General features: G+C 47.6%; 1 protein-coding gene across 1 annotated transcript in view; it reads left to right on the top strand.

Moving 5' to 3' along the window:
- Positions 1–18,412, top strand: part of PTPN21 (protein tyrosine phosphatase non-receptor type 21) — a 77,171-nt gene that overhangs the window by 1,625 nt on the left and 57,134 nt on the right. Inside the window, exon 2 of the mRNA XM_082275316.1 lies at positions 16,152–16,321. Within this exon, the coding sequence (XP_082131442.1) occupies positions 16,152–16,321 (170 nt within the window). The remainder of the gene's footprint in view (positions 1–16,151; positions 16,322–18,412) is intronic.

The following is an 18,412-nucleotide window of genomic DNA, read 5'->3' as shown; positions in this document are numbered from 1 at the left end:
AGAGCTTCTGAGAGGGTTTTTTTTGGCATTCGCTTCGCTTTGTTTTAGAGGCATGAGAGATCCCAGCATGCACTGGGAAATTAAACAAGCGGACCATAAAGACGTTCTCAGCAGTCCCTTCCAGTTCATGTGTATATATTCTGGAAGTTTCTTATGCAGACATCACATCTGGTGTGCAGCGTGGAGCAGCAGGAAGGTGAGTAGGCTCCGGACTGGAGTAGGGAAACTAGCAGACGGCACACGCGGTGTGCAACATGGGAACGCTATAGCAGAAGGTGAATGGGATTGGATAGTGAGGGCTGAGCTGTGGAGGATCAGCAGAGCTAGGGGACCAGAGCAGGAGAAACTAGCAGATGTCACTGGTGGTGTACAGTATGGGAGCAATATAGCAGGAGATGAGCGGGGACCAGAGAGAGAGAGGAGGATTAGAAAGCCAGATAATCAGCAGAGCTGGGGGTTACTACTGAGTGGGAAATCGGCAGAGCTGAGAGTTACTACTGAGCGGGGGATCTGCAGAGCTGGGAGTTACTACTGAGTGGGAAATCAGCAGAGCTGGGGGTTACTACTGAGCGTGGGATCAGCAGAACTGAGAGTTACTACTGAGCGGGGGATCTGCAGAGCTGGGAGTTACTACTGAGCGGGGGATCAGCAGAGCTGGGAGTTACTACTGAGAGGGAAATCAGCAGAGCTGGGAGTTACTACTGAGAGGGAAATCAGCAGAGCTGGGGTTACTACTGAGCGGGGGATCAGCAGAGTTGGAGTTACTACTGAGCGGGGGATCAGCAGAGCTAGGGGTTACTACTGAGCGGGGGATCAGCAGAGCTGGGAGTTACTACTGTGTAGGAAATCAGCAGAGCTGGGAGTTACTACTGAGCGGGGGATCAGCAGAGCTGGGAGTTACTACTGAGTGGGGGATCAGCAGAGCTGGGAGTTACAACTGAGTGAGAAATCAGCATAGCTGGGGGCTACTACTGAGCGGGAAATCAGCAGAGCTGGGAATTACTACTGAGAGGGAAATCAGCAGAGCTGGGAGTTATTACTGAGCGGGGGGGTTACTACTGAGCAGGGGATCAGCAGAGCTGAGGGTTACTACTGAGTGGGGGGATCACAGATCAGGGTAAAGAGCCAATCACGGAAGCTCTTTATCACATGATCAGCTGTGTCCAATCACAAGCTGATTACGGATGTAAAACAGGATTTGCCGGTTATCAATCCTCCCCTCATGCTGACAACCCATGAAGAAAAGGAGAACTCGAATCCCAGCAAATCCACACAGGGTACATCTGCACTGACAGTCCTGGCACTGATCATTCGTGTCCTATCAATGCAGCCCCAACAGTGCCCACCAGTACTGGCAATCTGTGCCCCCAATGATGCCCATGAGTGCCTCCTCATCGATGCCCATCAGTGCACAATATCGGTGCCCATCAGTGCAGCATCATCAGTGGCCATCAGTGCAGCCTCATCAGCGCACATTAGTGAAGTCGAAAAATTACTTATTTACAATTTTTATAACAGAAACCAAGAAAAAAAAAAAAAAGTTTTGCTCTTTTCTTTTCTTTTATTTATTTATTTATTTTATTTATGTATGTATTTTATTTATTTATTTTTGTTTTAGCAAAAAATAAAAAATCCCAGTGGTGATTCAATGCCACCAAAAGAAAGCTCTATCTGCCTCAAAAAAATGATAAAAATTTTGTTTTGGGTATAGTGTTTTATGACCACGCAATTGTTATCCGAAGTGTGACAGCGCTAAAAGCTGAAAATTGGCCTGGGCAGAAAGGGGGTGACAAGGCCCAGGCAGGCAAGTGGTAAATTTATATATATATATATATATATATATATATATATATATATATATATATATATATTGTGTGTGTGTGTGTGTGTGTGTGTATATGTATGTATATGTGTGTGTGTGTGTGTGTATGTATGTATATATATATATATATATATATATATATATATATATATATATATAATATGTGTTTGTGTGTGTATATATATATATATATATATATATATATATATATATATATATATATATATATATAGTGTATATGTGTGTGTGTGTGTGTGTATATATATATATATATATATATATATATATATAATAAATTATTTTTTTTTTAATACTATGCATTTTATTATATGAGCATATTTATTTATGTATTTATTTTGCCACTGTTAAGCTGTGGAAGGTTTGTGAAGGATTTACTGGGCCCCAGTCTTACAAAGGCTGAGAATCTCTGCTCTATAGTGTTGAGTACCTCCACTTGTAGGAAAAGCCTCTTACTATCTGCAGAGATGACTCACTGGTTTCACTGAAACTATTCAGATAACAGCAAAGTCTGGAATCCGGAGAACGTCTCAGGAATTCACCCACAAAAGGTGTCTCTGCCAACACCTGAGTATCAGCGCACCTGACATCACAGGCCATCGCGTTTGACAGCCACGCCGTGCGCACCCGAGGGATCCGCTGCTTTGTTTTCCCAGCAGCTGCGGCTGACAAACAAACAAGATCTGGGCCACCTACTCAGCAAGTTGCAGAAACAAAAAATGACTGGTATGCAGAGAGATTTATTGTGCAACACATTCCTGGGCAGTGAGCGAGCTGGGCGCCCTGGACCCCGGCCAACTGGAAAGCCGTGTAGCCCTAAGCAAATTCTTTGTTGTAGTATTGTGATGGCTCTTCTCTCTGTGATGTCACAATGGGCTCATTGTCCTCCGCCGAAGAGAGGGGAAGGCGGCCGATGGAGACCTGCTATTCCTGGGCCCGCTGCTTTTGTACCGGGCCAATGTGGGTTTATGTGATTCATGGCCCCCGGTGGTTGATGACTAACGTAGCTGGGCAGCCGATTGGCATGCCATTCTTCGTGCAAGAACGGCTAAATGTGTCTTCACATCATTCCTGGATGTCTGTGTCATTAAGGAGCGTATTTTGGGGTACGCCAGAGCAGTGCGTGGGCGGCTGAAGGAAAAGAACGGCACGGCTTTTATAAATAAAGTGGTGAAGCACTCGTATGGTGCGCAATTCCCTGAGCATAGAGAAATGGTGCCAATTGGCGCGCTGTTCTGATAAAAAAGAAACTTCACTCGCCCCGTACATTATATTTTTTCTTTACCCTCTTACTTTGTGTGTTGGGTTGTCCCTTAATGCAATGTACACTTTCTACTTTTTTTTGTTGTTTTTACTAGATGTAGCGCCCTCCTAGTTTAGAGTAGGCTGCTAGGTGAATATAGTTTAGCTCCTCTAAACCATGGAGCAAGAATTGATTGCTTAGGGCTGCTAAGTGATTCACAGGCCACTGTTCTGCTACCCTTTGCTTGCTTCAGTTCAGCCCTTGGGGCAATATTTCATTCACTGACACCTATGAAGGGGCACAGTTCCTGCCAATGACCCTAACGATGAGGCCCAATGACACCAATGATGGGGCACAATTCCTCCCAATGACACCAGTGACGGGGAAAAACTCCTTCCAATTACGCAATTGATGGGGCATAATTCCTGCCAATGAAACCAACAATGGGGCCCAATGACCTCAACGTTGGGCCACAATTCCTCCCAATGACACCAACGTTGGGCCACAATTCCTCCCAATACCAACCAACGTTGGGCCACAATTCCTCCCAACGATACCAACCAACGTTGGGCCACAATTCCTCCCAACGATACCAACCAACGTTGGGCCACAATTCCTCCCAACGATACCAACCAACGTTGGGCCACAATTCCTCCCAACGACACCAACGTTGGGCCACAATTCCTCCCAACGACACCAAAGTTGGGCCACAATTCCTCCCAACGACACCAAAGTTGGGCCACAATTCCTCCCAACGACACCAAAGTTGGGCCACAATTCCTCCCAACGATGGGGCACAATTTTACCAATGATGTCAACGTTGGGCCACAATTCCTACCAATGATGTCAACGATGGGGCACAATTCCTACCAATGATGTCTACAATGGGGCACAATTCCTACCAGTGACACCGACAAAGGGGCACAATTCTACCCAATGATGGGGCACAATTCCTCTCGCTGACACCAAAAGATGGGGCATGGATTACTCCAACTGATGCTGGGACATTTTCTACTTCAGATGGCTACAACCCCCCCCCCCCCCCCTAAAGTCTGAAGGACCATAATCTGGCCCTTTGTTTAAAAAGTTTGTAGACCCTGGTTTTAGAGGCTTTAAGAAGCATAATAGGAGGAGAACAGAAGAGGCATCCTGAATATTTACTAAACTCCAGCTAATCCCTGGGGAGGTGTGTCCAGAAAGTGGAGGGATAGTCCATAAGTAGTCAGAGGCCTGGGTAACAGAGTTGGTGTTCCTGGGTCCAGTCCTGCAGGAGGAGACCCCTGTGCAGGGGCTCTGCCCTGGGGCAGAAGTCTGGGAGAAAGCTAAGCTAAAGACACTGAGGTACCAGCTAGGCTTAGCTAGAGGTCCTATTTACAAGCCCTAAGTTCAGGGCCGGCGTTAGGGGGGGGCAAACTGGGCAACTGCCCAGGTCCCCGAATGTCCAGGGGCCCCGGCAGGGCCGGACTGGCCTACCGCATCGCCTCGCCGCTTTAACATGGGGCCGCATCGCCGCTTTAACACAGGCCCGCAGCGCCGCTTTAAGCATTGGAGCCGCGCCGCTGTGATGATGCCGCTGCAGCCCCGCCCCCGGCCCCCGCTGCGCTCCAGATAGAGTGACGGACAGTCCGTCCGATATTTACTCTTCTACATCAGCCGCTGTGAGCGGCATGACGTCACGGGGCGGCTGCATGGCGGGTGGATCAACAGACTGTGACTGGCTGTGTGGCTGCCTGCTGGAGGTCTCTGCAAAGACGCTGCCACCCCCCCCCCCCCGCTCAATGACACTACATACCCATACACGTGTCTGTCCTCTCACAATAGGCAGAGGGGACCCGGCGTCACAGCATTGTCTCCATGCTAATGTCACCCTCCCTGGCAGGGCTCTGGGGAGCAGAGAACACAGGAGGGTATTGTGTGCCCCTCTACCCCCGCTGACTGCACCACTTCATAGCCTGACATTGTGTGAGTAAGTGATGCCACAAATACCTGCCCTACCACTGCATATATTACTGGCAACCTGTTCCTGCCTCACACATAATATAGGGTGAGACATCAATCCATCCATCCGTCCATCTATCCAAAAAAAAAAAAAGATATATAATTATTATATTATTTTAAATATAGTTTTTTTTAGAATATATATTAATAATACTAAGTGATGGCTCTCTTTGGAATATATTTGACAGTGATAACAACGGGCGCGCCAATGCCGATCCCTCCTATCACACTGTCCCACACAACAGACACGCGCCAGCAGCAGCATGATGTGATTTCAGGTGAGCCTGAGAGTGTGCCTTCCTGCTGTCCCCTTAGATGTCCATGACATCTCCTGTACCATGTCCGCACAGCCCCTGACATCTCCTGTACCATGTCCGCACAGCCCCTGACATCTCCTGTACCATGTTCGCACAGCCCCTGACATCTCCTGTACCATGTCCGCACAGCCCCTGACATCTCCTGTACCATGTCCGCACAGCCCCTGACATCTCCTGTACCATGTTCGCACAGCCCCTGACATCTCCTGTACCATGTCCGCACAGCCCCTGACATCTCCTGTGCCATGTCCACACAGCCCCTGACATCTCCTGTGCCATGTTCGCACAGCCCCTGACATCTCCTGTGCCATGTCCGCACAGCCCCTGACATCTCCTGTACCATGTTCGCACAGCCCCTGACATCTCCTGTACCATGTTCGCACAGCCCCTGACATCTCCTGTGCCATGTCCGCACAGCCCCTGACATCTCCTGTGCCATGTCCGCACAGCCCCTGACATGTCCTGTGCCATGTCCGCACATCCTCTGACATGTCCTGTACCATGTCCGCACAGCCCCTGACATCTCCTGTACCATGTCCGCACAGCCCCTGACAGGGGCGGACTGGCCTGGGGGGAAAGGTGGCAATTTCCCCCTGGGCCGCCTGGATTCCCTGTAAATGGGCCGCTGTGCTGGCAGCGCAGAGCTGCACATGTCCGGTACTGGTGGTGTGCTACTGCTCGGGCGGCTCCAGCGCGGGGTTAACAGAGTGGAGGAGCAGTGACAGAACGCCTCTCTCACTCACTGCAGCTACGAGCCGATCGTCCTGTGACAGGGCTGAGAGTGTTGTATCCCTGCAGAGCACAGCCCTTCCCCCCTCCTCTACACAAATGGGAGAACAGATCTGCTCTGTCTTCTCCCGCCCCTCTCTCCCTGTGCACGCTGGAAACTTCAGATCCTAAACATGAGGCATCCGACAGTCACATCCTAAACATGAATCTGCTGACTGAGCCAGTGAGGCTGCTGCTGGGACTGTACAAGTGAGTGACCTGTGACCACACTCTCCCCTCTTTACTCTTTCTTCCCACTCCATCTCTACAGAATACCTCTCCCCCAGCCTTGTTTAACCACTTGCCTACTGGACACTGTCACCCCCTTCTTGCTCAGGCCAATTTTCAGCTTTCAGCGCTGTCCCTCTTGGAATGAAAATTGCGCGGTCATGCTACACTGTGCCTATATGACAGTTTTATCATTTTTTTTCCCCCACACACAATTCAAGCTTTCTGTTGGTGATGTTTGCTTAAAAAAAAAAAAAAAAATGTTTTAACCACTTGCCAACCAGCCGCCACATTTATACGGTGGCAGGTCAGCAGGTTACCATGTACGGCGGTCCAAAGGAGCGATCCTGGGGACGTGTGCCCACTCGCCAGCAGGGTAGCCAATCCATGGGGGCCAGCAGACACAATTGCCACCAGGCGCCCGCAATCACTCCCCTTGGAGAGAGAACGGCGGTCTGCTGTTGTAACATGGCAGACCGTTGTTCTCTCAGAAATCAATACAGAGCTCCTATTATCCCCCTTTTTAGGAACACAGGTCTCTGTGTTCATTTCACAATACCATCCCCTCTAACAGTTAGAAAACACCCCTTAGGCTCACACTAAACCCTTTGATCGCCCCAGGGTTAACTCCTTCCCTGCCAGTGTCATTATTACAGTAACAGTGCATATTTTTAGCACTGATTACTGTAGTAATGTCACTGGTCCCCCCCAAAAGTGTCAAAAATGTCAGTTAGGAGTCCGATCTGTCCACCGCAATGTCACAGTCCCGCTAAAAATTGCTGATTGCCGCCATGAATAGTAAAAAAATTAAAACAAATAAAAATGACATAAATATTTCCCCTAGTTTGTAGACATGATAACTTTTGCATAAATCAATCAAAATACGCTAATTGGGATTTTTTTTTACCAAAAATATGTAGCAGAATAGAAATTGGTCTAAAATTATGAAAAATTTTGATTTTAATTTTTTTTTTAATTGGGAATGTTATATTGCAGAAAGTGAAAAATATACATTTTTATTTTTTTTTTGCAGAATTGTTGCTCTTTTTTTGTTTATAGCACAAAAAAATGTATTTGGGTACAGCATTGCACGACCGCGCAATCGTCAGTTAAAGTAACACAGTACCGAATTGCAAAAAATGGCCTGGTCCTTAAGGGGGCAAAACCTTCCTGTCCAGAAGTGGATAAAATGTTTTTCTAGGTAGCACTGATGTGGAGGCACTAATATGCCGCACTGATGGGCACTGATAGGCACTGATAGGTAGCACTGATGTGGAGGCATTAATATGCCGCACTGATGGGCGGCACTGATAAGCAGTACTAGCAAGACATTGTGTTGCTCCAGGACAAAAAGCCTCCGTTCAAAGTTCAGCCTCAGAAAGGAAATTCAGGTGCACGCCCTGGTTTCAACAGAAGCATATGGAAGAAATGGACTGGATAGTGGCACTCCAAAAAAATGAACCATTTATTGAAGAAAAAAAGATACAAAAATACATGAAGGATGATCATACCATAGCGGAGATGATGACACTGGCAGCTAACGCATTTCACACCCAAGCTGGTGCTTAGTCATAGCATGATTGGAGTGCCGCCATCCAGTCCATTTCTTCCACATGATAAGCAGTACTGTTTTGCACTGATGCAATGATGGGCAGCACTGATGAGCAGGCACTGATGGGCACTGAAAGGCAGCACTGATTGGTGTCACTGATAGACACAGACTGGCGTCACCTGCTGGGCAATGCTGAGGCTGCACTGTAATGCTGTGCTCTGATTACCTGTACAGGTCTCCCCTGCGAGGATGCTGCTAATCTGGCTCTCCACATTTACACGTGATCGGCTGTGATTGGACACATAATGAGTTGCTGCATTGGCTCTTCAACAGATCGGGGTCATGCCATGTCATATATGTCTTGCTTCATAACATCAATACCCAATATAAAACCAGGTGGGCATGGATGGAGAGCTGATTCAGTGGTTCAACGGGCCACTTGAGTAGACTTGCCCTCCAGGCCTAAGGCTGCCAGCCCTCCCCTGGCCCCTGACATCTCCTGTACCATGTTCGCACAGCCCCTGACATCTCCTGTGCCATGTCCGCACAGCCCCTGACATGTCCTGTACCATGTCCGCACAGCCCCTGACATGTCCTGTACCATGTCCGCACAGCCCCTGACATGTCCTGTACCATGTCCGCACAGCCCCTGACATGTCCTGTACCATGTCCGCACAGCCCCTGACATGTCCTGTACCATGTCCGCACAGCCCCTGACATGTCCTGTACCATGTCCGCACATCCTCTGACATGTCCTGTACCATGTCCGCACAGCCCCTGACATGTCCTGTACCATGTCCGCACAGCCCCTGACATGTCCTGTACCATGTCCGCACAGCCCCTGACATGTCCTGTACCATGTCCGCACAGCCCCTGACATGTCCTGTACCATGTCCGCACAGCCCCTGACATGTCCTGTACCATGTCCGCACATCCTCTGACATGTCCTGTACCATGTCCGCACAGCCCCTGACATGTCCTGTGCCATGTCCACACAGCCCCTGACATGTCCTGTACCATGTCCGCAAATTTGGGGCCCCACTTTTTGGTTTGCCCAGGGCCCCACTTTGTCTAAAACCGGCCCTGCCTAAGTTCAAGGATCCAGTTGGGTCAGGAGAAAGCTCACAGTAGAAAGCAGGGAGGAAGTTGTGGGAGAGAGCCCAAGCCCAGAAGCCGTGTGAGTCTACATCTCCCTCACTAGGAAGACCCTGGTGGAATCTGACAGAAGTCAACTGATGGAGACGTGATCGTGCGCTGATTGGCTAAAGGAGGAGCCAATTGGGGGACCCAATGTCTGCCGGCCACCCGCGATGGTTCCTGAGGGAACACAGAACGGCGGTCTGCCTATCCAAACAAGGCAGATCGCCGTTCTGACAGGGAGGAAGACCGAGATCTTGTGTTTCTTGCTAAGTAGGAACACCGATAGCTTTCTTCCCCCCCAGTCAGAGCACCTCCCCCACACAGTTAGAAAGCACTCCTAGAACCCATTAAACCCTTTGATCGCACCTGATGTTAACCCCTTCCCTGCCAGTGTCATTAGTACAGTAACCGTGCATATTTTTTAGCACCGATCACAGTAATAATGTCACTGGTCCCCAAAAAAGCGTCAGGTGTCCAATTTGTCTGCCGCAATGTTGCAGTCCCACTATAAGTCGCTGATTGCCACCATTACTTATAAAAAAAAAATTCCATAAAAATATCCCTTTCTTTTGTAGAGGCTATAAATTTTGCGCCAAACAATCAACGCTTTTTGAGATTTTTTTTTTTTTTTACCAAAAATATGTAGCAGTATACAGTGCATCCGGAAAGTATTCACAGTGCTTCACTTTTTCCACATTTTGTTATGTTACAGCCTTCTTCCAAAACGGATTCAATTAATTATTTTCCTCAAAATTCTACAAAAAATACCCCATAATGACAATGTGAAAGAAGTTTATGGGCCAGTTCACACCATAGAAACACAGTCCGGATGCGTTCCAGATGCTATTTTGCATGCTTGTTTTTGATGCATTTTTTATGCATTTTTGCTGCAGTCCAGTGCATTTTTTTCCCTCCCTCCTTTTTAACCTTAAATAAGGATATGTGGGTTCCAGTGCAATTGTGATGCGTTTTACAGCGTTCTAGTGCAGGAAAAATGCAGTATGTTCTAACTTTTTTTTGTCTGGAACTAGAACGCACTGGAACTACAAGCATCGGTGTGAACTATGCCATTGGAAACCATATAACCTCCATGCATTTTTGATGCAGAAAAAAAATGCACTGGACTGCATGTGGTGTGAGCTGGCCCTGAAATCTTTGCAAATTAAAAAAAAAAAAAAAAATAAATAAAAACTCGCATGTACATAAGTATTCGCAGGCTTTGCCATGACACTCAAAATTGAGCTCAGGTGCATCCTGTTTCCACTGATCATCCTTGAGATGTTTCTACAACTTGATTGGAGTCCACCTGTGGTAAATTCAGTTGATTGGACATGATTTGGAAAGGCACACACCTGTCTATATAAGGTCCCACAGTTACCAGTGCATGTCAGAGCACAAACCATGCTTTGATTGGAAATTTTAATTGAAAAAAAGGAAATTTGCTTTAAGAGTGCTTTGGGATTACAAGCTTGTTCCCGGAACAAATTATGCTTGCAATCAGAGGTTTTTCTGTATATCACACCTTTAGTGGACACCTTTATCTTTTTTGTGTACTTTTACACGTCCGTTTCTCCATATAGGGCAATAAATGGTCTGATCGGGTCTGCCTTAAAAACTGACAGGCAGACCTGATCGATCCATCCGTGTGAAAGGGGCCTAAGCAGCAAATGCCCTGCAAAGGCATTCAGCAGACTTTCAAGAGTTCTGCAATCAGCTGGCCTTATCCATAGACCTACCCGAGGCTGCAAGTTCCCCATTAGAGTCGACTCGTAGTAGAGGCTATGATATATTGTAGTAGAGAAATTTTGGCCTCGTACGGTGGAATGGGAGGTGGGGAACTCTTGGCAAGGAGACAGATGGATATTTGTTAAGATCTGAGACCCTGAAGCAGGCAAGTCTCAACATGTTTAGCATTAATACTCTGTATGTGATGTATGAAGGAGCAGAGCGGACAGACGGTGTGACACGGACTGGGATTTTTATTGTATAATGTAAACCAGTGTTTCTCAACCTTTTTTCAGTCAAGGCACCCTTTAAAAATTATGGACAGTTTCGAGGCTCCCAATTCTAAAATGTAAAAGCTGTTCTAAAAGTTTTACATAAGACCGCAACATCCACAAGTCCAAATAGGACACCCAACGTTAGAGGTGATTTATTGTCGGAATCGGCCTCTGAAGTTGCCGATATTTTCGTGACGTCATTGTGTATGTTGCGCTGCACACGTTCTGCCTTCTAAGACCGCCTCCCAAGCCTGCGCGGCACATACGTGACGTAATTTCACCGCGCGCTGCACGCCCTCCCACTCCCATGCATCGGACAGCCTCGTGTGCAGCCAGCTGCAGTCCGGTCACGGTGCTTATGGTGCCAGCCACCCACAGGCCCTGGCCTCAGCCACCCACCACAGGGTGCCAGCCACTAGCCATCCGACCCACAACAGAACAGGGTGCCAGGCCAGCATCCAGCCACCCACCCCACAACAGGGTTCCAGCAGCCAGCCACCCCCCCTCTACAACAGGGTTCAAGCAAACCAGCCACCCAGATGACACCAAACCAGTCACCCGCCACCACACAGTGTTCCAGCAAGGCAGCCACCCACAACAGGCCAGGGTGAATGACCCCAAGCCAGCCACCCACAACAGGGTGACACCAAGCCAGCCACCCACCACAGTGTTCCAGCAAGCCAGCCACCCACAACAGGGTGACACCAAGCAACCCACACTGCCAGGCGTCGGCCACCACCGACCCACAACAGGGTGCCAGCAAGCCACCCACACTGCCAGGCGTCAGCCACCAACCCACAACAGGGTGCCAGCAAGCCACCCACACTGCCAGGCGTCAGCCACCGACCCACAACAGGGTGCCAGCAACTCAGCAAGCCACCCACAACAGGGTGCCAGCAAGCCACCCACACTGCCAAGCGTCAGCCACCACCGACCCACAACAGGGTGCCAGCAAGCCACCCACACTGCCAGGCGTCAGCCACCAACCCACAACAGGTGGCAGCAAGCCACCCACACTGCCAGGCGTCAGCCACCAACCCACAACAGGGTGCCAGCGAGCCACCCACACTGCCAGGCATCAGCCATTGACCCAAAACAGGGTGCCAGAAAGCCACCCACACTGCCAGGTGTCAGCCACCGACCGACCCACAACAGGGTGCCAGCAAGCCACCCACAGCAGGGCAGGGTTTTAGCAGCCAGCCACTTTTTAAACTTTTTTTTGTCTCTTTCAAATTGCAATGGAGATGGATGAGGACAGAAAAAAGTAAAAGTGTGGTCTGGGACTTTCTCGTCTCAACCATTTCCAATAAAAGCAGCAGTGTGCAACACATGCACAAACAATATAAACATGGGATCGGTAACTGCAAAAAACTACGTCAAATCTTTTGGCCCATCTAAGAGGTGATCATAATCAATTATATCATGCAGCACAGAAAAAACAAAATGAATATCAATGTGATTTAGAAATACCTCCTCCACTATCCCAGGCAACAATAACAGATCTGTTTCTGAAAAAAACGTGTCACTGTCTAGATTCAGATGGAAGATCCCAACTGCTGGACAGAGTAATCACAGAGATGATGGTCACTGATAACCAGCCATTTACAATGGTGTCTGACTCCGGATTTAAGCGGTTGATGTCCATACTTGAGCCAAGCTACACACTAAAGAGTGAGAAGTATTATCGAACCGAAATGCTGGGAAAGATTTACCAAAAGGTTGTTGACAAAGTAAAAGCTATGCTGCAACCAGAGAATGCTGGCAACTCACTCTCATTCACGACTGACTGCTGGTCGTCAGGACAGAGTCAGAGTCCCTAATGATTCTTATATGCCAGCCACTTCAGTGACAGCAGATGGACAAAAAGGCCATTGGTGTTGAATACAAAAGTGATGCAAGGATCCCACACTGAGTACAGTAGAGAAATGTTTCTAGGCATGCTTGAAGTCTGGGGAATCAACAAAGACCGAGTGATGCTCGTGCTACTTCGAGACAGTGGAGCAAACATGCGGAAAGGAATGAGGCTTGCTGATATGTCAGACATCAGTGTCCTGTCACACAACACCCTCCAACTTTCAAATGATGGTCTGTCAAGCCAAAGAGCTTTGATTGATATATGTTTTGAGAAGCATGAAGAGATTAAAAATGTTGTGCTTGCAAGTCTTTTGAATGCTCGATACAAGAACCATGCTTTCTCTTGTGATGATGTATTGGCTAAGGCAAAACAATGGCTGACAGAAGATATTCAACAGGAGGTGCAGGAGGTTCCTGCCGAAAAGACAAGTCCAGAACAGCATTTTTATAAAATGAAAGAGCAGCATGCTGCAAAAGCAGAAAAATGTCCAAAAATACGTCAACGGACAGTAGAGAATCCTCTTCATCATGGTCGATTTGATCAGGACATTTGCAGTGTTTTTATTGGGGCCTCGTGCAGAGGATTCAGTTTCTTCTGAATCTGCAATAATGAGCCTGGGTGATGAACTTCATCTCTATTTGAAGGAACCAGTAATTGACAGAAGAAGTGATCCTCTTCAGTGGTGGAAAGGAAATAAGGCACTCTACAAAAGAAGATACCTCTTTCTCTCTGCTCCTCTGTCCTCCTCTCCTCCTGAGCTTGTTAATGAAGTGGCAGCATTGTATGAACAAAACGGAAGCCATTTAGGTGACCATGGACATGCTGATATGTTCTGCTTTCTGCAGTATAATATTGTTCTACTCAACTGGGAGTATTGAAAAGTGTAGTAGTAGTGTCCACTCCAATCCACTGTGTAGCTGTTGCCTAGCTTTTTTCTAGCAGTTTTGCACTGTCTGCAGTAGTTGTAGTGAGTGCCCTACTGCAGCGGTAGTCCACTGACTCCAGTCCAATCCACTGTCTAGCTGTTGTCTATCTTTTTTCTAGCAGTTTTGCACTGACTCCAGTCCAATCCACTGTCTAGCTGTTGCCTAGCTTTTTTGTATAGCAGTTTTGCACTGACTGCAGTAGTTGTAGTGAGTGCCCTACTGCAGCGGTAGTCCACTGACTCCAGTCCAATCCAATGTCTTGCTGTTGTCTATCTTTTTTCTAGCAGTTTTGCACTGTCTGCAGTAGTTGCAGTGAGTGCCCTACTGCAGAAGTAGTCCACTGACTCCAGTCCAACTCCAATCCACTGTCTTGCTGTTGTCTAGCTTTTTTTTCTAGCAGTTTTGCACTGACTGCACTGCAGTAGTGATTTTAAAATTATTGCAGTGAGTGAGTGCACTACTGCAGCAGTTTATTATGCGTTAATGCACAATCAGAATGATGTGATGCCGATACCGATATGCGATCCCCAAAATATCGGTATGGGCAATGAAAAAACCATATCGGTCTATCACTAATACACACTATACAAGTTTTTTTGTTGGTAGATTTCCTTTAGATTTACCTTCAACTATGTAGTGCAAGGGCCAGTCTAATTGCATACAAATGAAAAGTGTTTAGGTCTGACCTCATATTCTATGGTTTTGGAAAGTCTAAAGAAAATTATATAGTGTGTATCCAGCTTTAGTGTAACTAAAAAGGCAGCCTTCATCCAAAAACCAGCTTGTATACAATTTTTTGGCAATTTATAGGCATTTTAGCAAGGCACCCCTGAAGAAACCTAAAGGCACACCTGGGCAACAGAGCTTTCTTTTGGTTGTATTTGATCACCTCTGCGATTTTTTTTCAATTTTTTTTTTTTTTTATCATTTTAGGGCAATATGTATTCTGTAACATATTTTTGGTAAAAAAAAAAATCCCAATAAGTGTGTATTGATTGGTTTGCGCAAAAGTTATCACATCTACAAACTAGGGGAAATATTTATGTTTATTTATATAACATTGTAAAAATTGTGGTGTTATTTCGGCCCTTAAAGCGGTAGTATCATGTTTTTTTTACACTTTTACCTACAGGTAAGCCTATAATAAGGCTTACCTGTAGGTATAATTAATATCTCCTAAACTGGCACGGTTTAGGAGATATTTGCAGTGCATGCAGCCGCTCACGCGAGCGGCGCATGCGCTCTGAAGGTCCGGGGAGACCTTCAGTTTTGCTTGCTGGGAGCTTGCCGGAAAGTCGCGCATGCGCGGGAGTGACGTCATCGCGGCTCCGGCCAATCACAGCGCCGGAGCCGCCGAACCCAGAAGAGACGACGAGGGATCATGGCGGCGCCCGCAGCAATGTCCGGGGGTCCGTGTCGGGTCTTCGTTCTAAGGTAAGTAATACATAATGAGCTAGTATGCGATGCATACTAGCTCATTATGCCTTTGTCTTGCAGGTTTTTTTTTTTTTTTTACTTTTTGGGTTTACAACCACTTTAAAGTCCCGTTCCTTACCAGGGCTTTTTTTCCTTTGCAGTTTACTTGGGATGTTGGCCATATAACACCTCGCTCTACGTAAATGAGTGCCCTCTCTTATCCTGTTACTGTAATAAGGACACTGGCAGGGAAGGGGTCAACATCCGGGGCGATCAAATCGTTAAATGTGTACCTAGGGGGTGCTTCCTAACTGGGGGGGGGCTCACTGAATGAACACAGAGACCTGTGTTCCTAAATAGGAGGAACACAGGATCTCTGTGTTCATCACTGACAGAACAGCGGTATGCCATGTTTACATCGGAAGACCGCCGTTCTGTCCCAATGGGGAGTGGTCGCATCCACTGGACCCGGTGATTGGCTCCCCATGTCCAATCGGCACGTGTGTGCGCCCCCCATTAGCTGTCTTACGAAGCAATATACATGTACGTCATTTCGCAAGACGGAGCCGACCTGCCACAGTAAAACTAGTGCGGCTGGTCGGCAAGTGGTTCAAGGGGGAAAAAGTTCTGAAACTATTTATCTTTGTCTCATTTTCTTTACATCGCAGAAACCTGAGATTTTACCAGGGGGGTGTGTAGACTTTTTATATCCACTGTACTTCAATTCCCTGGATCACCTTGTGGGGCAAAATTAGCATCTATCAACTTTCCATGCATGAGTGTTTGTAGCAGAAGGACGTTTATGTGGTTGTGCACACAGGAAGTGCGCTGACGGGAGTGATGACGTCTATCTGCTTCCTGTTCTCAGGTGACATATTTCAGCCTGTGGTACTACAACAAACAGAACCAGCAGCGCTGGGTGGACCTGGAAAAACCGCTGAAGAAACAGCTGGATAAATATGCCTTGGAGCCGACGGTGTATTTCGGAGTGGTGTACTACGTGCCGTCTGTCTCCCAACTGCAGCAAGAAATCACAAGGTGAGGGCAAGGCGACCTCTTGTTTTATAGAAACCATATCATTTCCAATCATATCACAGTAAATCCATTGGTAACCAACAGTTTCACTTACAAACATGTATGAGGCTCTCCAGACTTGTTAGAACTCTCTTATGTTTGGGTATGGTGGTCACCTAGCTGCCAGGAATCAGGCCTGTTGGGCATCTGTTGGGACTCCTCCAGTGCAGTATTTGTGTTCAGATCCTCCTCTGCAGTTTCGGATGTGTCTAAAACACTGAAACCAGTGCATATTGGATGTTTTTGAAATTGAGGTTAAAGGTCAGATAAGTATTTTTGGTCAGGCTAGGTTCATACTTGAGCTTCTTCAAGCATTTTTTTGGAACAGTGCCCTTGTGTTCTTGTGTTTTCAAGCATTGTTGTAGCTCAGGGTTTTTCACCCAGGGTTCCACGAAAACCTTGGGTTCCTCCAGAGGTTGCTAGGGGTTCCTTGAACAATGAGCAATTTCAGCCACTAAAATAAGTTCCCACTGACACCATTGCTATTTTTAGCTATCTGTAAGGGGGTAATTCTTCCCAATGGCCACATTCCTCCCACTGACCATCACACTAATGTATCATGCGTTGTAGATCTAGGAATTTTTAGCAGGGTTCCCTGAGACCGGAAAGTTATTTCAAGGGTTCCTCTGTGTTTGAAAAGGTTGAGAAAGGCTGTTGTAGCCAATAGAAAGCTACAGTAGATAGTAGGAGAAGTAGAGGCAAGAAATTGCATGAAAAACACATTCCTCAAGTTTTCAAGGTGTGTTCAAGTGCTCCCATTGAAGTCTATAGGGTCCAAAAACACTCTGCCCCAAAGAAGCTCATGTAATTTTCAAGCAATACAAAGCTCATGTGTGAACAGGCATCATAGGATAGAATAAGAAACCTCATGTCAAGCATTGAAGCGCATTTTGAGCTTTCAGTGCTTATTCATAATTTAAAGTTCTGAACACGCAAAACGCATCATCCTCTCTCTCTCCCTTACTGTGTATTTTTCTGCCTTGTATATACTGTATTTGTATAAAGTGGATAATTTTGGAGTGTAGACATTCGGACGTCTTTCCTATGTCCATTGCAGTCTGGGAGCTGGGTGAGCACCCTGGTGAAAGGTGTGTAGGAGGAACAATAAAAATGCTTTTCTTTCAGTTCTATAGTTATTAACCCCAGGTCGTGGCCTACTGCTGAGCTGCTGCCTCCCTCCTTCCAGGCTTTCAGCTAGCTGCAGATCCTCCCACAGTGCCTCCTAGCTTCCATAGTGCCACTCAACCTCCCATAGTGGCCCACAGTGCCTCCTAGCTTCCATAGTACCACTCAACTTCCCATAGTGGCCCACAGTGCCTCCTAGCTTCCATAGTGCCACTCAACCTCCCATAGCGGCCCACAGTGCCTCCTGGCTACCATAGTACTACTCAACTTCCCATAGTGGCCCACAGTGCCTCCTAGCTTCCATAGTGCCACTCAACCTCCCATAGTGGCCCACAGTGCCTCCTAGCTCCATAGGGCCACTCAACCTCCCATAGCGGCCCACAGTGCCTCCTAGCTTCCATAGTACCACTCAACTTCCCATAGTGGCCCACAGTGCCTCCTAGCTTCCATAGTGCCACTCAACCTCCCATAGTGGCCCACAGTGCCTCCTAGCTCCATAGGGCCACTCAACCTCCCATAGCGGCCCACAGTGCCTCCTAGCTTCCATAGTGCCACTCAACCTCCCATAGCGCCCACAGTGCCTCCTAGCTTCCATAGTACCACTCAACTTCCCATAGTGGCCCACAGTGCCTCCTAGCTTCCATAGTGCCACTCAACCTCCCATAGTGGCCCACAGTGCCTCCTAGCTCCATAGGGCCACTCAACCTCCCATAGCGGCCCACAGTGCCTCCTAGCTTCCATAGTGCCACTCAACCTCCCATAGCGCCCACAGTGCCTCCTAGCTTCCATAGTACCACTCCACTTCCCATAGTGGCCCACAGTGCCTCCTAGCTTCCATAGTGCCACTCAACCTCCCATAGCGGCCCACAGTGCCTCCTGGCTTCCATAGTACCACTCAACTTCCCATAGTGGCCCACAGTGCCTCCTAGC

This window comes from Pelophylax lessonae, assembly GCF_965119305.1.
Source record: "Pelophylax lessonae genome assembly, chromosome: 13".
Lineage (NCBI taxonomy): Eukaryota > Metazoa > Chordata > Amphibia > Anura > Ranidae > Pelophylax > Pelophylax lessonae.
Note: the sequence above shows the minus strand (reverse complement) of the source record. Positions and strands in the feature narration are given on the sequence as shown.